Here is a 20,485-nt window from a genome sequence, read left to right on the forward strand (position 1 = left end):
AAATCCTTGGATTTGGAAAGATTGCTCAGTAGTTTTCTTAGTTGGTATCTATTGCTGTGATTAAAAACATGACAAAAGCAACATGGAGAGGAAAGAATTCATTTTAGGGTAGAACTCTTTAAGTCACACTCATGACTGAGGGAAATGAAAGCAGGAACCTGATGGCAGGAACTGAAGCAGACCATAGAGGAGTACTGCTTCCTGGTTTGCTCCTCATGGCTTGCTCAGACTGCTTTATTATACATGCCAGGACCACCTATCCAAGGGTGGCACTGGCTCGGCCATCTACATAAATAACTAGTTCAGAAATATGCCTAAGAGCTTACATACAGGCTACTCTAATGGTGGCATTTTCTCAGTTATCTTCTTAGATAACCGTAGCTCCTGTCTAATTGACCAAAAAACAAAAACCACCCAGGAAAGCAAGTCAAATCACTGACTTCGGTTCCAGAGAACCCAGCTTCAGTTGCCAGCATCGACTGATGGCGTACAGTTACCTGTAACTGCAGTCCCAAGGGGTTTTATGCTGTCTTTGGCCTCTGAGAGCACTTGGCTCATGCGGTGCATAGGCAGAAGACCCATACATGTAAAAATAAATGCATTGAAGTTCTGAAAGTCCCCTTGCTCCCTAAAAACAATTAAATCCTTTTAGTAGAATTAAGTAAAAGATGCCTAAAACTCTAGACACTTTTGAGATCCAAAAAGGCTAATTTAAATACATTAAGACAATCCTAGTAAGTTATGACTATCTAGGCACTGTCTCAAAAAACAAAAGAATCAAAACTAGCAAAAGATGTTCAGAGTAGCAGAGTTTATTACTCAGCGAATGGGTAATGGGGTCAGGGTACAGGGGTTCTGATTTTATAGTAAGTTTCCTAGAACTGTTGACTATAAACGTCATACGTGCTCTTACCTGCGGAAAACTAAATTGTAGAACAAAAGAACAGCAATAAGGACATTATAGTTTTCCTAGAGAAAGGAGAAAAATATGGCAGTAGCAAAAGAGGGTTGGTGGGCAAGAGAAGTGGGTTTTTATTTTATTTTATTGGTCTCCTTAAGCTAAGAAGTACTAACTGATGAAGTATGCTGATGTATTGATCAGTGGCAGCAGTTAAAAAGAAAGCCTGCGGTGGGTGATAGTGGATATGCCCACAGTGTACACAGGGGTAGCAGTATAATGCCATTAATAACACACTGCACAGTTTATTTAGAAGGGAAACGTTCTCATGTGGAGAATTCTGTGCCAGAGATGGGTGCCAGACACTGAGATTGTCTCTAGTTCTCTACAGTGTAGTATGCTGTAGCTCATAGAATTTTCACATTTAATGCTGGCTGCCCATTCCGTGAGAAGCTTGCATTTAAAGTAGTGTTTCCACACCAGTGCTTGTGCCTCAGCACCCTGTCATTATGACATTGTAATGTGATACACACTCACCTGCTAAATCTGTGACTTGAAGTTCCAGGGCTTATGTAAAGGAACATTTAATTCCTAGCTTTAATTTGACCCTTTTGCATTTTGGTGAACTGGTGTGCTGTGTGTTTAAGTAATTGTAGCTGATCCTCTCAAACTCACACTGGCTATCATTTCATTCTATTAATGTCAATACTTTATTCCATATGAGTAGGCTGTATACTTGGAATTTCTCCTGAGCAGGGTCATGATATAACTTCTAAAATGGAACTCTCCTGATGAGCAAGTGTGCCATGGCTTGTCATTTTGAATTGGCAGCTGAGTTTCTGGGTGTTTTGTGTGTTTCTTTATTACCACATTGTTTTGTTAGTTTGACACTCTTAAAAAGAGTTTTGCTCTGGAGATATTTAGTCTTCCTCATTTCACTTCATTTAAGCTATCTATTGGCTGGGAAAGTAGAATAAAGATCTTGAGCTACCAGACATGAACTCAGTGGCTGGCTCTTTGACCCCCCACCTCCCACCCCCCAGAGGGGAGCAGCCTTGCTAGGCCACAGAAGAGGACATTGTAGCCAGCCCTGAAGAGATATGATAAGCTAGGATCAGATGGAAGGGGAGGAGGACCTCCCCCATCAGTGGACTTAGAGAGGGGCAGGAAGGAGATGAGGGAGGGTGGGATTGGGAGGGAATGAGTGAGGGGGCTACAGCTGGGATACAAAGTAAATAAACTAATTAATATGAAAAATAGTAAAGAAAAAAAAAAGATCTTGAACTACCCTGTGAGCAAGTAGAGTCATAAGTTGCATGTATGACTATGAGTGAAGTTATACGCTGAGCAACTTTTTTTTTTTTTTTTTTTTAATTATTGTTGACAGTAGTAGAGAAAAGCTTAATAGTGAGTCAGGAAGTCTTTTAAGCCATTTTTTTTTTTCACAGACACATGTGATTGCTTCCTGTCTAGGTGATACCGCTGAACAATACAACCTTCACTGTGCATTTTATTATAATTGATTAGATAGCTGTCTCCTTGCTCATAACAGATTTCCCTTTTTTAAAGCTGGGCCAGTCATTGGTTGGCCATTCCTTCATTTTCTGCTCCACCTTTACCCCTGTACGTCTTGTAAGTCGGAGAAATTGAGAGTCTAAGGTTTTACGGCTGGGTTGGTGTCCCAGTTTCTCCCTTGGAAGTCTTTCCTGGTTACTGGAGATGGCCGTTTCAAACTTTAACTCCCATTGCTAGGAGTCTTAACCAGGGTCACCCACATAGATTCCTAAGAGTTTCTATTGTCCTAGGATTCTAACTTGTCCCAGAATAACCCCCCACACCTATTCCAGTTCTCTCTCCCCATGCTCTCTCTCCGTTCTTCCTCCTGCTCCCGTCCCCCTACCCCACCCAGTTTCCTCCCTCCATGCACCCCCAATGTTTATTCTGTTTCCCCTTCTCGGTGAGATTGAAGCACCCTTGGGCCCTCCTTGTTACTTAGTGTCTTTGGGTGTGTGGGTTGTAGCCTGGTTACCCTGTGCTTTATGGGTACTATCTACTTATAAATAAGAACATACCATATCTTTCCAGGGCTGGGTTACCTCTCTCAGATAATCTTTTCTAGTTCCCACCATTTACCTGCATATTTCATGATGTTACTGTTTTTAACAGCTGGGTAATATTCTGTTGTGTAAATGTACCCCGTTTTCTTTATCCATTCTTCAGTTGAGGGACATCTAGTTTTTTTCTAGTTTCTGGCTATTATGGATAAAGCTGCTATGAATATAGTTAAGCATGTGTCCTTGTGGTATGGTGGAGCCTCTTGGGTGTATGCCCAGGAGTGGTATAGCTGGGTCTTGAGATGGAGCTGTTCCCCGTTTTCTGAGAAAGCGCCAAATTGATTTCCAAAGTGTTTGTGCAAGTTTGCACTCCCAACAGCAGCAGAGGAGTGTTTCCCTAGTTCCACATCCTCTCCAGCATGTGCTGTCCAGTGAGTTTTTGATCTTCGGCATTCTGATGATTGTTGAGATGGAATCTCATAGTCATTTTGATTTGCATTTTCCCAGATGACTCAGGAGGTTGAACATTTCTTTAATGTTCAAACATTTAATGCTGTAATGGTGCTTCTTGGCCAGTAGAGATTCTTCTGTTGAAAATTCTCTGTTTAGATCTGTACCCCATATTGTCCATTAATTTATTTAATCACTTTACAGCCTGATTGAAGCTCCCTCCCTCCTTTCCTCCTAATCCTACCCTCATACCTCCTCTACCCCCATTTTTCCCTCCCCTTCTTTGCACCCCCCTCCCACCCTGGACTGTACCTCAAGTCACAGCAGGACTAAGTGCATCCTCCTCCACTGAGGCCAGACAAGGCAGCTACAAAGGCAGGCGACAGAGTCAGAGACAGCCCTTACCCCAATTGTTAGGAGACCCACTTGGTGACCAAGCTGCACACCTGCTACATATGTGTAGGGGGCCTGGTTCCAGCCCATGCATGCTTTTTTGTTGGTGATTCAGTCTCTGTGAGCCCTCATGGGTCCAGGTTAATTTACTCTGTAGGTCTTCTTGTGGTATCCTTGACCCCTCTGGCTCCCTTAGTCCTTTTCTCCATTCTTCTGCAAGACTCCCCCAGCTCTACCTGTTGTTCGGCTGTGGCTCTTCATGTTTCCATCAGCTGCTGGGTGAAGCCTCCTGCTAGCCTCATGTCTGCAATCATAGCAGAGTATCAATAGTGTCAGGTGTTGGTGCTCTCCCATTGGATGGATCTCAGTTGGGTCAGTCATTGGTTGCTCATTCCCTTAATCTCTGCTCCATTTTTATCCTGACACTTTCTGTAGGCAGGATAAATTTTAGGTCTAATGTTTTATGACTTTCCACTGGAAAGTCCCACCTGGCTACAGGAGGTGGCCTTTATATTCCCTGCTTCTAGGAGTCTCACCTAGGGCCACCCTCATACACTTTTGGGAACCTCTCCCATTCCAGAGATGCCTTCCCCCCATTTCCATTTTCTCTTCCCATCTGTCCCCATACCTTATCCCCACCTCTGTTCCCCTCTCCACCCCTTCTTCTCCATCCAATTTCCACCCGCTCTTCCATCCACTTTCCTCCCTCCATCTAATTCAGATGTCTACTTTATTTCCTTTTCTGTACCCCACTTTTAAATTGGGTTGCTTGGTTTGTTGATGTCTAATTTTTTAAGTTAATAGCTGGGTAATATTTTGGATATCAGTCCTTTATCGGATGTAAGGTTGGTGAAGAGTGTTTCCCATTTAGTAGGCTGTCATTTTGTCCTTTTGAAGATATCTTTCACCTTACAGAAGCTTTTCAGTTTCATAAGGTCTCTTTTATTAATTGTTGATCTTAGTGCTTGAGCTGTTGGTATTCTGTTCAGGAAGTTGTCTCCTGTGCCAACACATTCAAGGTTATTCCTCCACTTTCTCTTCTTTCAGCTTTAGTATATCTGTTTTTATGTTGAGGTATTTGATCCACTTGGGCTTGAGTTTTGTACAGGGTGATAGGTAGGGATATTTGGATTCTTCTACATGCAGACATCCGATTAGACCAGCACCATTTGTTGAAGATGCTTTCTTGTTTCCATTGTATACTTTGGATTCTTTGTAAAAAAAAAATCAAGTGTCCATGGTATGTGGGTTTAATTCTGGGTCTTCAATTTGATTCCATTGATTAATCTGTCTGTTTTTATGCAAATTCCATGAGGTTTTTATTACTATTGCTATGTAGTACAGCTTGAAATCAGGGTGGTGATACCTCTAAAAGTTCTTTTATTGTACATTATTGTTTTAGATATCCTGTAATTTTTTTTGTTGTTGTTCTTTCATATGAAGTTGAGTATCGTTCTTTCAAGGTCTGTAAAGAAGTGTGTTTGAATTTTGATGGGAATTGCATTGAATTTGTAGATTGCTTTTCGTAGGATGGCCATTTTTATTATGTTAACTCTACCAATCCATGAGCATGGGAAGATCTTCCATCTTCTGATATCTTCAGTTTCTTTCTTCAGAGACTTGAAGTTCTTATACAGATTTTTCACTTGCTTGGTTAGAGTTACACCGAGCTATTTTATATTATTTGTGGCTATTGTAAAGGGATTTGTTTCCCTAATTTCTTTCTCAACCAGTTTAGCATTTGTATGTAGGAGGGCTATGGATTTTTTTTTGAGTTAATTTTGTATCCAGCTTCTTTGCTGAAGGTGTTCATTTATCAGCTGTAGGAGGTCCCTAGTAGAATTTTTAGGATCACTTATGTAAATAATGATATTTTGACTTTTTCCTTTCCAATTTGTACCCCTTTGATTTCCTTTAGTTGTCTTAGTGCTCTAGCTAGAACTTCAAGTATTATATTGAATAAACACAGAGTGGGCAGCTGTATCTCCTGTCCCTGATTTTAGTGGAAATGCTTTAAGTTTCTCTCCATTTAATTTAATGTTGGCTATTGGCTTGCTGTACATTGCCTTTATTGTATTTAGGTATGTGCCTTATATTCCTGATACTAAGACTTTTATCATAAAGGGGTGTTGGATTTTGTCAAGGGCTTTTTCAGCATCTAATGAGATGATCATGTTGTTTTATTTCCTCACTTTGTTTATATGGTGGATTACATTGATCATTGATGGTTTTTTATATGTTGAACCATCCCTGCATCCCAGGGATGAAGCCTGCTTGATCATGATGGATGGTGTTTTTCGAAGTGTTTTTGGATTTGGTTTGTTAGTATTTTATTGAGTATTTTTGCATCAATGTTCATAAAGGAGATTGGTCTGAAAGTCTTTCTCTTTGTTGAGTTTTTGTGTGTTTTAGGTATCAGGGTGACTGGCCACTCTTGGCAATGTTCCTCCTGTTTCTATTTCGTAGAATAATTTGAGGAGTATTGGTATTAGCTCTTCTTTGAAAGGGTGATAAAATTCTGCACTAAAACCATCTCACCCTGGGGTTTTTTCGGTTGGGAGATTTTTAGTGACTGCTTTTGTTTTCTTAAAGGGAGTATTTAAATTGGTTCTTTGATCTTGATTTAACTTTAGTAAGTGCTATTTATCAAGAAAATCAGATTTTTGCCTGTAGATCTGAGCTTCTCCTCCATATAGATAGTACTACCATGCTGTTTAGCAGAAAATAGAGTGTTAGCAAATATTTATTAGATGGTATTCTTGTGATCAGTTATATAGTCAAAAGTATATGCCGAGTATTAAAAATGACAGTTTATTACTTTATAGAAATACATGAATTTGAATTTTTCTATATTATTGTTAGAAAAATGCCTAAAATATTCCCCATCTAAAGATGTTTGCTTGAAAATAACGTACCAGCTTCATTTGAAGTCTGCTGAGTAACCTATAGTATTCTCAAGATAACTTTGTAAAAGTGTTTTAGAAAACTAATAACCATTTCTTTTTTCCTTCTCCCAAGGAGAAGTACAAATGTCTACCACAAGAAGAAAACATAATGTGTTATGCTGTTTACCGTAAGCTGTAGTAAAATGAGCTCAATTGTTGACAGGTATGTTTTTAAAATTTACTATTAGAATAATGGTTAATATAATTTCAAGTGGGTAGTTTAATACAGTGACATAATTTCGACCTGGCTTTAGGTAGATTTTCAGTAGTTATGAAAATTTTGAAATAAGATATTTAAATTAAATAAATTCTTGTTTAACCTGATCTGTACATATTGCTGAGTATAACTGCCCTTAAAATTTGTGTGAAGCTGGGTATGGTGGTGCACACCTTTAATTCTAGCACTCAGGTAGGCAGAGACAGGCGGATCACTGTGAGTTCAAAGCCAGCCTGGTCTATAAAGTGTTTTGGGAACAACCAAGACCACACAGAAAAACTGTGTCTCAAAAAACAAACAAACAACAAACAAACAAGAACAACAAAAAAATTCAGGTATGAAAAACTTAAAATATAATTAAGTCTAATTAAACCTTATTAGAAAATAAGCTCATGGTTCCTGAGCCTGTATTTCTTTGATCACCTAAGAAACAAGTGAATCTGAACAGGCTTTCCTGTTGCTTTACTTATGGCGGTGCTTATTGTGCTCTTCTTACTCAGTTTTTTACTTTGTTTTCTCTTGTAGAGATGACAGTAGTATTTTTGATGGATTGGTGGAAGAAGATGACAAGGACAAAGCAAAAAGGTAGTTGCTATGAAATAGAAAACATTAAATTAGGGCTGGAGAAATGGCTCAGTAGTTAAGAACATGTATTGTTCATGCAGAGTACATGATTTCAATACCCAGCACCCACATCAGGCAACTTACAACTTCTTGTAACTGCAGCTCCAGGGGATATCCCTAGCCTCAGGCACATACACATATACAGACATACACAGCTATTTATATAAATAAGTAAATAATAGAAATATTAAAATAAGAAAATAGTAAATAATGTATAATACTACATGTATTAGAAACAGTAACAGAGTAGAAAAGCTTAGATGGTCAGTATGCAACTTACAAATTTTTTCCAGACTTTTTGAAAAGAAAGCATAAATAAATTATGTTGTGTCCAAATTGAGCACTTTATGAAACTATTTGTGTAATTAAATGGATTGTTTAAAAACTACACATTTAATTTCTTTTTCATAGAGTGTCTAGAAACAAGTCAGAAAAAAAGCGCAGAGATCAGTTCAATGTTCTCATTAAGGAGCTGGGCTCTATGCTCCCTGGAAACTCGAGGAAGATGGACAAGTCCACTGTTCTGCAGAAGAGCATTGACTTTTTACGCAAACATAAAGGTAAAATACTGACTTCTAAAAGAGGCATCCCCTTAAAATATGAGTTGTATGATGTTTAAGATAAAACTACAAAAGGATTCCTAGTGTGTTCATTCTTTCATTCAACAAACATTTAGTGGATTCTGTATTCTAGGTCCTAATAAAGTTAGAACAACTTTCTTGGCTTTCAGCTTAAGCCAGGGGAGACAGATTTGGAAACATATAATTAAAATACAAAAAAAGTAGTGTTTGTAAACTTTTATGTTTGCAAGCACATTTTTTACTGATCTTGTATCATAAAAGAAATAATGTTTAAAGGTGTACAAATAGGTTATTTTTTTAACTGAGTCTTTCTTTTAGTTTAAGTAAGTGAGACAGTATTTTACACAAAGGAGATACTATGTGCAAAAGCAGGAAGATGTGAATGTAACTGAGCATGTTTGTGTTAAAGGCAATAGGCGTGTTTGTGAATCTGGCACGTAGGGTTCTAGGCCACTTTAAAAGGTCATTTCAGTGTATGTCTAGGAAATAAACACACCTAAAAATATTTGTTAATAGAAAACAATTATCTTGGCTAAATCAGTCATGAAAAGAAACTTTTAAAGAATTTGGTATTTAAGTAGGCTAGATACTAAATTCTAAGAAGTAGAGAAGGATGTATGCTTTCTTTTCAGATGAAGTAACATGCAGTTTTTGGGAAGACAGATGCTAACTGCTGCCTCTGTTTCCGTTTTCCTTACCACCCCTTGTAATGCACTGCTAGACTGGTTTGTGTGCCATTACTTTCATTACTGACATTACCCATCCATCCCCAGTACAGCAGGAGCCTTTTCTTCTTCTTTACTCTGTAGACTTAGAACTGGTGGTCTTGATCTGCCTGCTACTGATTTTCTTCTCCCGTGGCTTCCATATTCTGCTGCCACTTCCCCTTCCTGTCTGTCACTCTCTCCTCTTACCTTCTCTGCTCTGAAAATGGGATGTTTCTGAAGGTTTATCCTTGTGTTCTTACTTTCTCAACCCTCTTTTCCTGTGGATAACTCTTTGTATGATTGTAGTGGCTGTGCATCTGTATTAAGCTACTGATGAATCTTTGTTTTCAGATGCAAAATTTTCATCCTTGTATTTCCAGTTAACTTGTAGATACCACTTTCCATGTCTCCAAACTCAGTTCCTCCAAAATGGTATTCATTTTGTCAAGCCAGTTCCTCCTAAACTGGCTTTTTCCATTTTTATACCATTTGATTAGATTCCCAGGACTCAAACATGAAAATACTTTTGTAATGTTTTCATTTATGTTAGCATCATATCATACATCCCATGTTCTCTTCTACTGATTCTTTTGTAAATATGTCAGTCACTTACATTGAGCCTCTCTGTAAATAGTGTCCTCACTGTATTGAGCTCCTTTTGTTTACATGGCACACTCAGTGAAATCAGTTCTTTAAAACAGTGTAGGAGCTCAGTAAATGATTGTTGAATGAAATAAAGTGAAATGCTTACATTTCCACCATCTGACAATAGAACAATTAACAATAACAATTAACAATAGTTAATTTTGGCATTAACTAGGTTTTGCTTCCATAGTTGGGTGTATAATTCTCACAGAAATGAAATTTTGTGTTAACTCCAGAGAAATTTTTAAAGTGTTTATTCATCTAAGGTAGACCTATATTAACCAAATCTGAATGAATTTGTATATATAATTTTGTATGTAATTGACAGCAATAATTTGAAGAGCATGTCTATATGTCACAGAATTATTAACTATAATTTTTAGTTACCTGTTTTAGTATGTTATAATATGCCAATTTCAGTATGTAAATATACATTTAACTATTTGGTAACAAAAATGTTAAAATAGTATAATCCATTCTTTTCACTATAAAGTAAGATAGAGTACAGCCTGTCACATTGATCTTTAAGTTGTCTGGTTGTTGTTATATGTCTGCATTTTAAATGGAAAAAACAGTGTTGAGGCGTGGTGGTGCTCATCTATAATCCTAGCACTTGGAAACTGAGGCAGGGGGATCATAAGTTTGAAGCCAGTCTGAGATACATAGTAAGACCCTGGTTTAAAAAGAAAAGTGATAGTATTTGTTGAACAAATAGTTGAAATTTTATTATTTGTGAAAACATTCTTATAACTAAATCTATTCACTGTAGCAAAATGAAATTCTAATGTGTTAAAATGTTTATGCCATGCCAGAGACTTTGGAGGCTTTGGCAAGCTCCATATTGTTAGGAACGTTAAGAAAGAAAACACTGAACAAAGTCACTTTGCACGTGATACTTTCATATGTTTCTGCCCCAAATCTTAGTTTAGTCTCCTGGATTAATGAATATAAAGCAGCCGAGATTAGGAGGAATCTTTTGCCCTGCCCAAAATGGGTCCTTTTTTGTTGAAAACAGACCTGCTGACCTCATTGGCACCTTTCTTTTGAGCTGACTTTTTATCTGTGCTCTAGATACACAAGCAAGGAAAAGGCAAGGTAAAAAGTTTCTTCAAAATGTTTGGAATAATCTTGTAATTTGCTTGTTTTTATTGTCTAATGATGTCAGGCGGGAAGCAGACTTAGGCCTGTTACCCATAGAGTGTTATCAAAGCCTTAACTTGTCCCCCAGTAAAAACTTCAAAAAAATTGTTTTTAAATTATCCAGACCAAGTACTAGAAGACAACATTTCACATTTTCAGAACATGGCCTCCTGTTAAGTAGACAATAACTCTGCCTGTTTCTTATCATTGAGTAGGAAGAAAAGGCGCCTTGTAGGGTTTTGTATCTCCTAGTGGTTAGAATATGCCACTAATGTGTTAATCTGTTTACAGAAATCACTGCACAATCAGATGCTAGTGAAATTCGACAGGACTGGAAACCTACATTCCTTAGTAATGAAGAGTTTACACAATTAATGTTAGAGGTATGTCCAGATTTAATTTTTGAAAGTTTTATTTTTCTAAAATTTTAAGTTACTAATTTTAGTTTAGTTTTAGCAGTATTATTAATAATAAGGCTTACTTTAGTATAATGTAATCTCTGTGTATAAATTACAGTTGATCAGTGTATTGATCAAGTATTGCAAGCAGATAATGCCATGTAGTAGAGTAATACCAAGTTTCCCTATTTTTGTTACTTGAAATTTTGAGGTAGTTTTGTATAATTCAGAAACATAGTTACTAAGTCTTTAGCCTGAGACTGCCCACTACATTCTATCACATCAAACACTGTTATCAGCTGCTGTGTCATGATAACGTGGATTGTAGACTCATGAACAACAGAAAATTTCCATAGTCCTAGAGGCAGGCAGCCCAGCAAGGATGCCCCAGTTGGCTTGGTGTGCCGTGAGTGCTCGTCAATCTAGTTCATTGGTGGTCTTCTGTGTCATAGCATAGCAGACATGCTGTACAGGAGCTCTCAAGGACTCCTGTAGGGACACTAATTACATCTTGAGGGCTTTATAACCTAATCACCACCTAGCCACTTCCCCCAATACAGGAAAATAGAAAGTTAGGTTTCAGCATAATTTTTGTAGGACAAAGCATTTAGTCTAGCAGCATTCTACTGGACAGCTGCCTAAGATGAATACAAATAGTAATAAATGATACAGTTTTGAAATGAAAATATGTATTGAAATTATTCTGTAAGTAGAAACTTTTAAAAGGAAGTGAGCGATGTTCTATTACAGAATTGCTTTTAACACTAATTCAGAATAGTTTTTGCTTGAATGTAGACTATGACGTCTTCCAGTCAAATATACAATGCATAAAAATTTTAGAACTTTCCTACCAATTAGTTACACTTTTCTACTTTTTTATCTTTTCCTGGATAGAATACTGTAGCTACCATTTCTGCACAGAAACTAGTCAGAATTCAGTATCAGGTTTCACAAAAAGTAACAATAGCAAACAGGTGCTTTACTTTGTAGGTAACAGTGATAAGAAAAATCATAAACATATCAATCCAGTACTCAAAAGGGTAAGGCAGAGTGATTGGGCTGGGCCAGTGGTGTTGTGGGTAGCCTGGGCAGCATGTGGAGATATGAGTAGATGTAAGAAATAAAATTGTTAGGTGAAGAATGTATCTGTATATGTGTATATAATGGCTGTATCTCAAATGGCTTTTACACTTAGTAGGGTCTGAAGCTAGGTGAAACAGTTTCATAAGAAGAGGGCTTTCTGTTTATACTTCAGGGTGTAACAATTAGTGAATTCTAGCTGTATATTAATTAGAAATTGTTTATTAAAATTTGTTAGAGTCTAGGTAGAATGTAAGCATTTAAACCTATACTTTTAAAACTGAAGGATAGATACTTTTCTCCTGCTAACTCATTGAATTCCCATAACTGTTTTAAGAGGGTGTTCGAGAAAAGGAAATCCAGGGCAGAGTTTTCAGGAAGCTTGCCCATGTCACATAGCTTAGATGGTGGTCCTCCTAGGCTGTATTGCAAGGGTACTGTGCCGTAGCCACAGTACCCTTACGTGCTCTGTTTCAGAAACAGGCAACTCATTAAGTTAGTGCACAGCTGGCTCAAGGAACAGCCTTAGTTGTACTAGTTTTTTCCTCTTCAAAGGAAGGTTGACATTGTACACAGTATCTCTTTAAATGTTTGTAAAAGGATATACACAAGCCAGCCTCTATAACAAGAAAGAAAATTCATTCATCTTTATTTTTATAATCCCAGTACAATTGTTCATTTAGTAATATTTTCTGTGTTTATTATAAACTACTTACCTTTGTTTACTGGCATGAAAAGTTTCTTGCAGATTAAAAATATTTATTTTAGTAATAATCTTCATGCTCCTGTTCTACTAATAGGCTAAATAGAAAGCTGTTCCCTTTAGTTTTTTTTTTTTTTTTTTCTTTATACTAGGAAGTCTTTATATTAATTGCCCAGGTGTGTGTACTACATACATACACAGATAAATACCAAAGAAAGGTAAACCAAAAATTCTGGTGATATTATAACAAGTTAAAAACAGAAAATATATTAAAAACTTGAAAATATAAGTTAACTTTTTTATGATTGTCCTCATGTTTTAGGTTCACAGACCTGAACAATGTTGTATTTGATTTTAATTTATAAAGAATATTTTAAATTTTTTATTACATTTATCTTTCTGTTTGTTTGTTTGTTTGTTTATTTGTATGTCTATACAAATTCTTGGCCCAGCACATGTGTGGCGGGCAGAGGACAACTTGTGGGTGTTGGGTTTCCTCCTTCCACCATGTGGATTCTGAAGACTGAACTCAAGTTTCCGGGCCTGCAACTTGTACCCATTGAGATGTCCTCATAGCACGAATATTTTAAAGTTTTTGTATTTACTGAGTAAATGTATTTTTAACAGTAATAGGCCAAGATATATATATGTGTGTGTGTGTGTGTGTGTGTGTGTGTGTGTGTGTATACACACACACATACATACACACATACATACATACATACATACATACATACCTGTATATAGATGTATATCTTATATCCTTAATCCAGATGTGATTTTACGTGCTTCAAGTCTTTGCGGTTTTTTTATTGAATATGAAAATTGTAACCATAACTTAAAACTGAATTTGTTCATAAAATACTTTGATTTTGTTTGGGTAAAGTCAGATCCTGACTGGCAAGACTATAATGTTTTTCTAATCATGTTGATTAGACTGTAGATAAGTAGGCAGACCCTGCCCATTTTCAGCTGAGTTTCTGATGTAGGCTTTATCTCAATACGTTAACATTGCTGGTACAGGAGCTTAGACCATTTAGCTCAACTTATTCATTACTGACTACGCGCAGAGAAAGGAATGCTTGCTTACCTTTAAAAGCTGTCTCATGTCATACCTAGAGCCTAGGTCTTCATAGTTACTTGTGTTGCCTCCATTCTTCCAGTGCAGCTGTGCCCTCTCCTCTGATTTCTGTTGCCTGGAGAACTGGGAGTAGGGCACAGCAGGACAACAGTCATCTTGTTAAACTCATCTCTGGTTATATAAGTCTTTCCCCTTGGCAGCTCATAGTCTTTCTTACAGTCTGTAAGACAAGGCCTCACACTCTGTTAGCCTCGTCTTTGCTAAAGATCCACAAGGAACTTATATCCCCTCCCCAAGAACTGACATTCTAATCTTCCACAGACTAAATAATCACTGTTTCCAAGAAGGAAGCCTGGCTGTTCAAAGTAAGGAACAGCTTTTCTTTATCCAGACAGCAAGAAGGAAGGGCTAATTCACAGTTGGCCATCATGACACGGGGATATTCTCTGCCGCGTTTCTCTAACTGCCCTTCTCAAGGAAATCCTATTCTTCTACTGAAAACATTTTCCTGACTTGGTTGATGCTTTCCTCTGCAAAAGAAAGGAGCAGGTTTTTCCTCTAGAAGAGGGGCTAAATTACTAAAGAGTTTTCATTTCACTTCATTCTTTTTGGAAGAAAGATGGCCTATGGTTTCCTAGCAGTGTAGTAGCAGCAAGTACACATCATCATGGTGAAAAATCACTTGTTTTCAAAGTGGACAGTCTTTTCTTATTGCTACAAAGCATAGTTGTTTGTTTTTTTTTTTTCTGTACACCGATTTAACTGTTCTTAGTAGCAATCAAATAATTACTGATTAAACTATAATGGGGTTGATACTGGCAGAGTTGGCTTAAATTATAGATTTCAAAACCCCAGTTATCTAAAAATAGATTTATTTGAATTGTTCTAGAAAGTAAGCAACTATTTAAAATCTTTTTCTCTTGGTTCCAGATTTCTCCCCTAATAGGAGAGAAGAGTGGGGAAAGATACCTTTTACTGTACATTCAACAGTTAGAGACTGGGAATATAACTTTGTGATAGGTCACTTGCCTAGCATTTGTGAAGCCCTGAATTCAGTTCCCGGCAATGCAGACAGCTAAAATAGGAATAAATTGGAGCTGAGCATGGTAGTTCACCTGAGTTCCAGGCCAGTCTGAGAGATGGAAGGTGTTTCAAGACACCCCTCCTCCCCCCACACACACCAAAACAACAAAAAGAAAACCCCGATTGGAGGGGTTGCTTGCATGTCTATTCCCATAATTTGTGTCATTCTTTCCACTTGCACCAAGTGTGTTCTGTGCCCAGACACAGGGATGACTGAGACATACATACACAACTCTTACCAGAGGTGGTGACCCTTTGAGAGAGCCATTTAAAGAAAATGCTTTCAGCTTCCCCACTTAATCTTTCTCTCCTTCAGCCTACATACATACTTGTCATCTTTGCTTTAGTTTTTGGTTTCATTGTGTTCCTTTGGTACATAAACCCTTTAAAAGTAATTGTCTTCCTCCCTTACTTTGTCAGATTTATGAAGGAGTTAAGATAGTCTTTTATTGTCCACATGTTCTAAATTCATTGTAACTGGCTTACCTTCCTGTTGACATCACTCTGAAAAAAATCAGTAAATTTGCCCATTTTCTTGTTGCTTGTCCTGTCTGATGTCACTGTACCATTCCTTTTCCTTGTCAAGCTCTGTTCCAATTTCTGCCTTTGTTGTTTCTCTGGCTCTTTCCTTTCTCTTCATGTTCATATTTCAGTGATTCTTCCAAACTTTATCTTTGGCCTGTTTCTTTATTGAAGGTTTCAGCTCTTCAGCTGCCACTGCTGTGCCTGTAGTTGACAAATGAAACACATTGAGTCGCCTATATTTTTCTCTAACCTCTCTCCTGAAGATGTTTGTATTTCTTAACACTTGGTCAGTCTTCTTTTCTTATTGCTACTAATTTCATTCAGTATCACTAATTTCCTGATTATCCCAAGGCAGGTTTTCTTCACTCAATTCTCTGTTTTATGTATTTCTCCCAGTACTAGTATTGGAACAGAGCCCCCTTAAACAAAACCTTCTGTTGGCTTCCTTTTATGTATAGAATAAAGATACCTTTGCCAAGAGTTTGGGGTTTACATGATTCAGCCCCAGCTTGATTTCGTCTTCTCCCTTCATTCCGTTTCTTCCTTATAGCTCTAAACGTCAAGCTTACACTTCTCTGTGTGTACGTGATCAGATGTGAGCACCTCCAGGTAAGCTGTGCAGAGTGCGCCCTACAGTGCGTGTGTGCAGCTGTGAAGAGCATTGATGCTTACCTTTAGAAACCAGCTTCCAGTGGCTAGCCAAGTGAAACACCTAAAGATGTACAGAAACTACTCTATTAAAATACTGAAAGCAAAATAGCAGCCATTTGTACTCTAAATGGTCTCACAATAAGTTCTTTGTCATGTATCTTGTTTCTATCCAGAAAAGTACCTTTTTCTTTTCCCTTAACTGACCATTATGTTTAATTTCAGGCTCTTGATGGTTTTTTTTTAGCGATCATGACAGATGGAAGTATTATATATGTATCTGAGAGTGTAACTTCATTACTTGAACATTTACCAGTAAGTATGAAAATTCTATAATGTCTATTACTTACTGTCTATATTAAACATTACAGATCACTAGGAAGTAGACATTAGAGGGATACGAACCCTGGTTGAAGGGTGGGATTCAAACCCCAGGTGTGCCTTTGTATTAGCATTGCTGTTGTCTCAAACCATGCTAACACTCATCCATAGTACCTAGTACTTTAACCTCTGTTTTTCTTCTCTTTGCATCCTAGTGCTAACTTGGCAGTATATTCCTTTTAGCCTGATGAAAAAAACAGTGTATCAAACAAACAACACAAAAAAACAAAACAAAAAACCCTTTCTAACCAAAATTCTCCTGATATACTCTTTGTTATTAGGAAAACTCATGATTTTCTCAAAAGAGTGACTTAAAAGGCTAAAGAGAGTAGATGCAGAACTGTGTGTAGTATGAGTTGGACTAGGAACATAATAATGGTCATAACATTTTAAAACATGTCATCAAAAGGTGCACTGGGCTGATGTAGCTCAGTGATATTTAGTATTTGTTAGAAGGAGTAGTGTGGGACTGAAGAATGACGAGACAAATGTGCAGTGAATATGGGATCATGTAGGGTTCTGCTATTGTTTCATGACTCGGAACCTTGGGTAAAATACAAGAGGGGAGGTTAGCTAGTCTTGTTTCATTTCTTAGTAGAGAGAGCAGTCAGTCTCAGGTAGTAAACATTTAGGAGAAGGAAACTGAAGTTGCTAGTCTTTGTACACATGGACCAATCCTTTATAAATACACTCCAGAGGAAAGCTTTGCCATTGCTCTTGAGCCTGGCCTATGAGAATGACAGATTTGCCCAATCCCCATGGCCCAGTTGATCCAGGATTCCTCTACAGGTCACATCCATGTCAGAACACACGTTTACTGGGGTTTCACTCAGTGAGGTTTTTCCTGCTTCCTTAGAAATTGAAAAAAAAAAAATTAGAAGTACATTGAATAATTTTGATTGACATGGTAAATACCTTAATTGTGTGTTTGCTTTTTTATTCAACCTGTATTTATTGAACATTCATTTTGTGTTGAACTCGAGGTTAAAAGAATTTTTCTTCCCTCTGGTTTCTGTGCTGCTCAATATTTTATATAGAGAATGGACTCTGCACTTAAAAATGCTAGACTGTACAGGGCAACTTTTTACTGAAAGCCAGACCGTAAACTTTTGTACTCATTTATTTTTTTATTATTACTAATTTTTATCGATACGTATGTGTGTCTTTGTGCTTATATGCCGTTTGCCTGTGGGTTTCCCGAGAGGCAGAGGAGGGTGTTAGATCCCGGGAGCCAGAGCTACAAGTGCTTGTGAGCTGCCTGATGTGGGTACTGGGAACTGAACTCAGGTCCTGACTCTGGAAGAGCAGCAGTAAGTGCTCTTAACTGCTGAGCCATCTCTCTAGCCCTCTGTACAAGTTTCTAGAAGTAGCTTGACTTTACTGACTTTGCCAGGGTTTTCTTCTTCTGAAAAGTTCAAATAAAGCCCCAGTCTTAAAGAATGATTAGAGAGTAAAGCATGACACTGCAGTAACGTGTAAGTAAATTGGCATGTACAGAGAGAAGATCAAGTGTATATTCTGGGTAACCCCCTTTAAAAGTATTTGCATAATAAGAAAACCTGGAGAGCAGGGAAGAGGGATGCCGGGAGCTTGGGAGGTAGTTTAATTGGTAGAGCATTTGCCTAGCATGTGCATAGACCTGTGTTTCCTCCCCAGCTCTTCAAAAATAACAGCAGTAAAATGCAATGTAATGGAAGAACAAGAAAATCCAAGGAATCAATGCTTTTCTAAGATTAAGATATGATTAATTGAAAATGAGTATAGTTACTGTGCTTTTAGCCACATTATTTTGATTTTTTTTTTGTTGTTGTTGTTTCACAGTTAGCATAGTTGTACAATGCTAAAGCCACGAATTTTTATCTCTTTGTTCATAAGAATATTGGCTGTTGTTTCAGAACCACTCATAATTATTTATTGAGTGAATAAAAATGAATTAAGTAGTTGGCCATCTTAATGACTCCTTTTGAAATGTTTCCAAGGGCCTTGAGAGAATTAAGAGCACTTGCTGTTCTTGCAGAGGACCCAGGTATCCCAGCATTCACACCAGGGAGTGCACAGTTCCAGGGGATCTGGTCGTGTACACATGCATGGTGCTCATGTACACACTTAGGCCTACACATATCCCCACCAAAGAAAAAATAAATAGAACCTAAAAAATAATTTTTCAATTTGAGTAGAGGGCATCCGGTCCCCTGGAACTGGAGTTAGAGATAGTTGTGAGCTGCCATGTGGGTACTGGGAATTGAACCTGGGTCCTCTAGAAGAACAGCCAGTGCTGTCTCTCATCCATTGCTGTTGTGTCTATTGTGTGGAATAATTTAATTGCATTTTGAAATGGACATCCTGACAGGTCCAATTGTAAACAAGCATTTGATCTTTAATAATCTCTCAATATAAACCTCACTTTCCAACTCCCTTTGTGTTTTTTTTAAAACAATGTGAGTTTTTTTAATTAATTTATTTTTTATATTAATTACAGTTTATTCACTTTGTATCCCAGCTGTAGTCCTCTCCCTCCTCCCCTCCCAATCCCACCCTCCTTTACTCATCTCCTCCCATTCCCCTCCCCAAGTCCACTGATAGGGGAGGTGTTCTTTTCCTTCTTTCTGATCCTAGTCTATTAGGTCTCATCAGGACTGGCTGCATTGTCTTCCTCTGTGGCTTAGTAAGTCTGTTCCCCCCTCACGGGGAGGTGGTCAACGAGCCAGCCAGTGAGTTCATGTAAGAGACAATCCCTGTTCCCCTTACTAGGGTACCTACTTGGATACTGAGCTGCCATGGACTACATCTGAGCAGGAGTTCTAGATTATCTCCACGCATGGTTGTTGGTTGGAGTATCAGTCTCAGAAAAGACCCCTGGGCCCAGATTCTTTGGTTCTGTTGCTCTTCTTGTGGAGCTCCTGTCCCCTCCAGGTCCCCTTATCTCCCCCTTCTTTCATAGGATTCCCTGCACTCTGCCCTAAGTTTGGTTAAGAGTGTCAGTATCTGCTTTGATACACTGCTGGGTAGAGTCTTTCAGAGGTCCTCTGTGGTAGGTTCCTGTCTTGTTTCTTCCTGTTTATTTTTGAGTTTTATATTTTAGAATCATTTTTAGATTTAGAGAAAGGTAGCAGGTATCTCTTTCTCATGAAAATAATTAAGGGAGTAAAAAAAAAAAAATCCAGAGAAAATCCTATTTTCTTTACTTGGTAACTTAGTGGACATAGTACAGGTACTTTTTATGTCGAAAAATTTATGACAACTTTAAGTGCAGTGACTAATGGAATATGAAGAGCGGTGTTAAATGCAAAGTTTAACACGGTGTCTGAAGCAGTGGGGAAGCTCTGCATGTGATTATACTCTTGGTACTTCATTTATGTTCTTCCTGAATAGGAAACCGCTGGTGAGCTTAGAGAGAGAAACAAGGTTAAATAAGTGGAATCATGGTGCAGAAAAGGCTGTTGGTTAAGAATAAACAGAAAACTGATTCTTAATATTTTAGTCCTTTCAAATTCATTTTTTATCAAGACTACTTTGTACATTCTGATCAGTGCTTAAATTTTTATAGTTTTTCAGTGAAAAACAGTTTTCTAGCGTTTTGTTATACGTGCCTGAAATTGCCACCATTCTTTCAGCACCAATGGCTTTTCAGTCTTCCAGAAGAATTCCTCATTAAAATACAGATGTGGTTTTGGTGTGATTACCCCTTATGCTATTATCAAATGACTCCTTGGTGCCAAATTATTTTCAGTACTTACGACTTTTGTATGTAAGGCACAGAGTTTAATGTATCTTGGTAGGGAAGAAGATAAAAATATAAAAGATAGGACCTTTTTGTTCATTATGGAGCAACAAGACATAGACATTAAAAGAACAAATACCATTTTGGGCACAAACATGAGCCAATTCTTCTTCTTCTTCTTCTTCTTCTTCTTCTTCTTCTTCTTCTTCTT

General features: G+C 37.7%; 1 protein-coding gene across 6 annotated transcripts in view; it reads left to right on the forward strand.

Moving 5' to 3' along the window:
• Window positions 1-20,485, forward strand: part of Clock (clock circadian regulator) — an 84,662-nt gene that overhangs the window by 27,878 nt on the left and 36,299 nt on the right. For 4 of the 6 annotated variants that reach the window (XM_055629218.1, XM_055629213.1, XM_055629214.1 and 1 more), the window contains 5 exons: window positions 6,814-6,903; window positions 7,483-7,542; window positions 7,993-8,141; window positions 10,946-11,037; window positions 16,398-16,487. In XM_055629218.1, coding sequence (XP_055485193.1) covers window positions 6,857-6,903; window positions 7,483-7,542; window positions 7,993-8,141; window positions 10,946-11,037; window positions 16,398-16,487 — 438 coding nt within the window. In that variant the 5' untranslated portion in view covers window positions 6,814-6,856. Of the gene's footprint in view, window positions 1-6,813; window positions 6,904-7,482; window positions 7,543-7,992; window positions 8,142-10,945; window positions 11,038-16,397; window positions 16,488-20,485 lie in introns of those variants that run through there. The other 2 variants (XM_055629216.1, XM_055629217.1) reach the window with 2 other exon arrangements.

Source organism: Psammomys obesus, unplaced genomic scaffold (assembly GCF_907164565.1).
Source record: "Psammomys obesus unplaced genomic scaffold, mPsaObe1.curated_primary_1811, whole genome shotgun sequence".
In the NCBI taxonomy this organism is placed as follows: domain Eukaryota; kingdom Metazoa; phylum Chordata; class Mammalia; order Rodentia; family Muridae; genus Psammomys; species Psammomys obesus.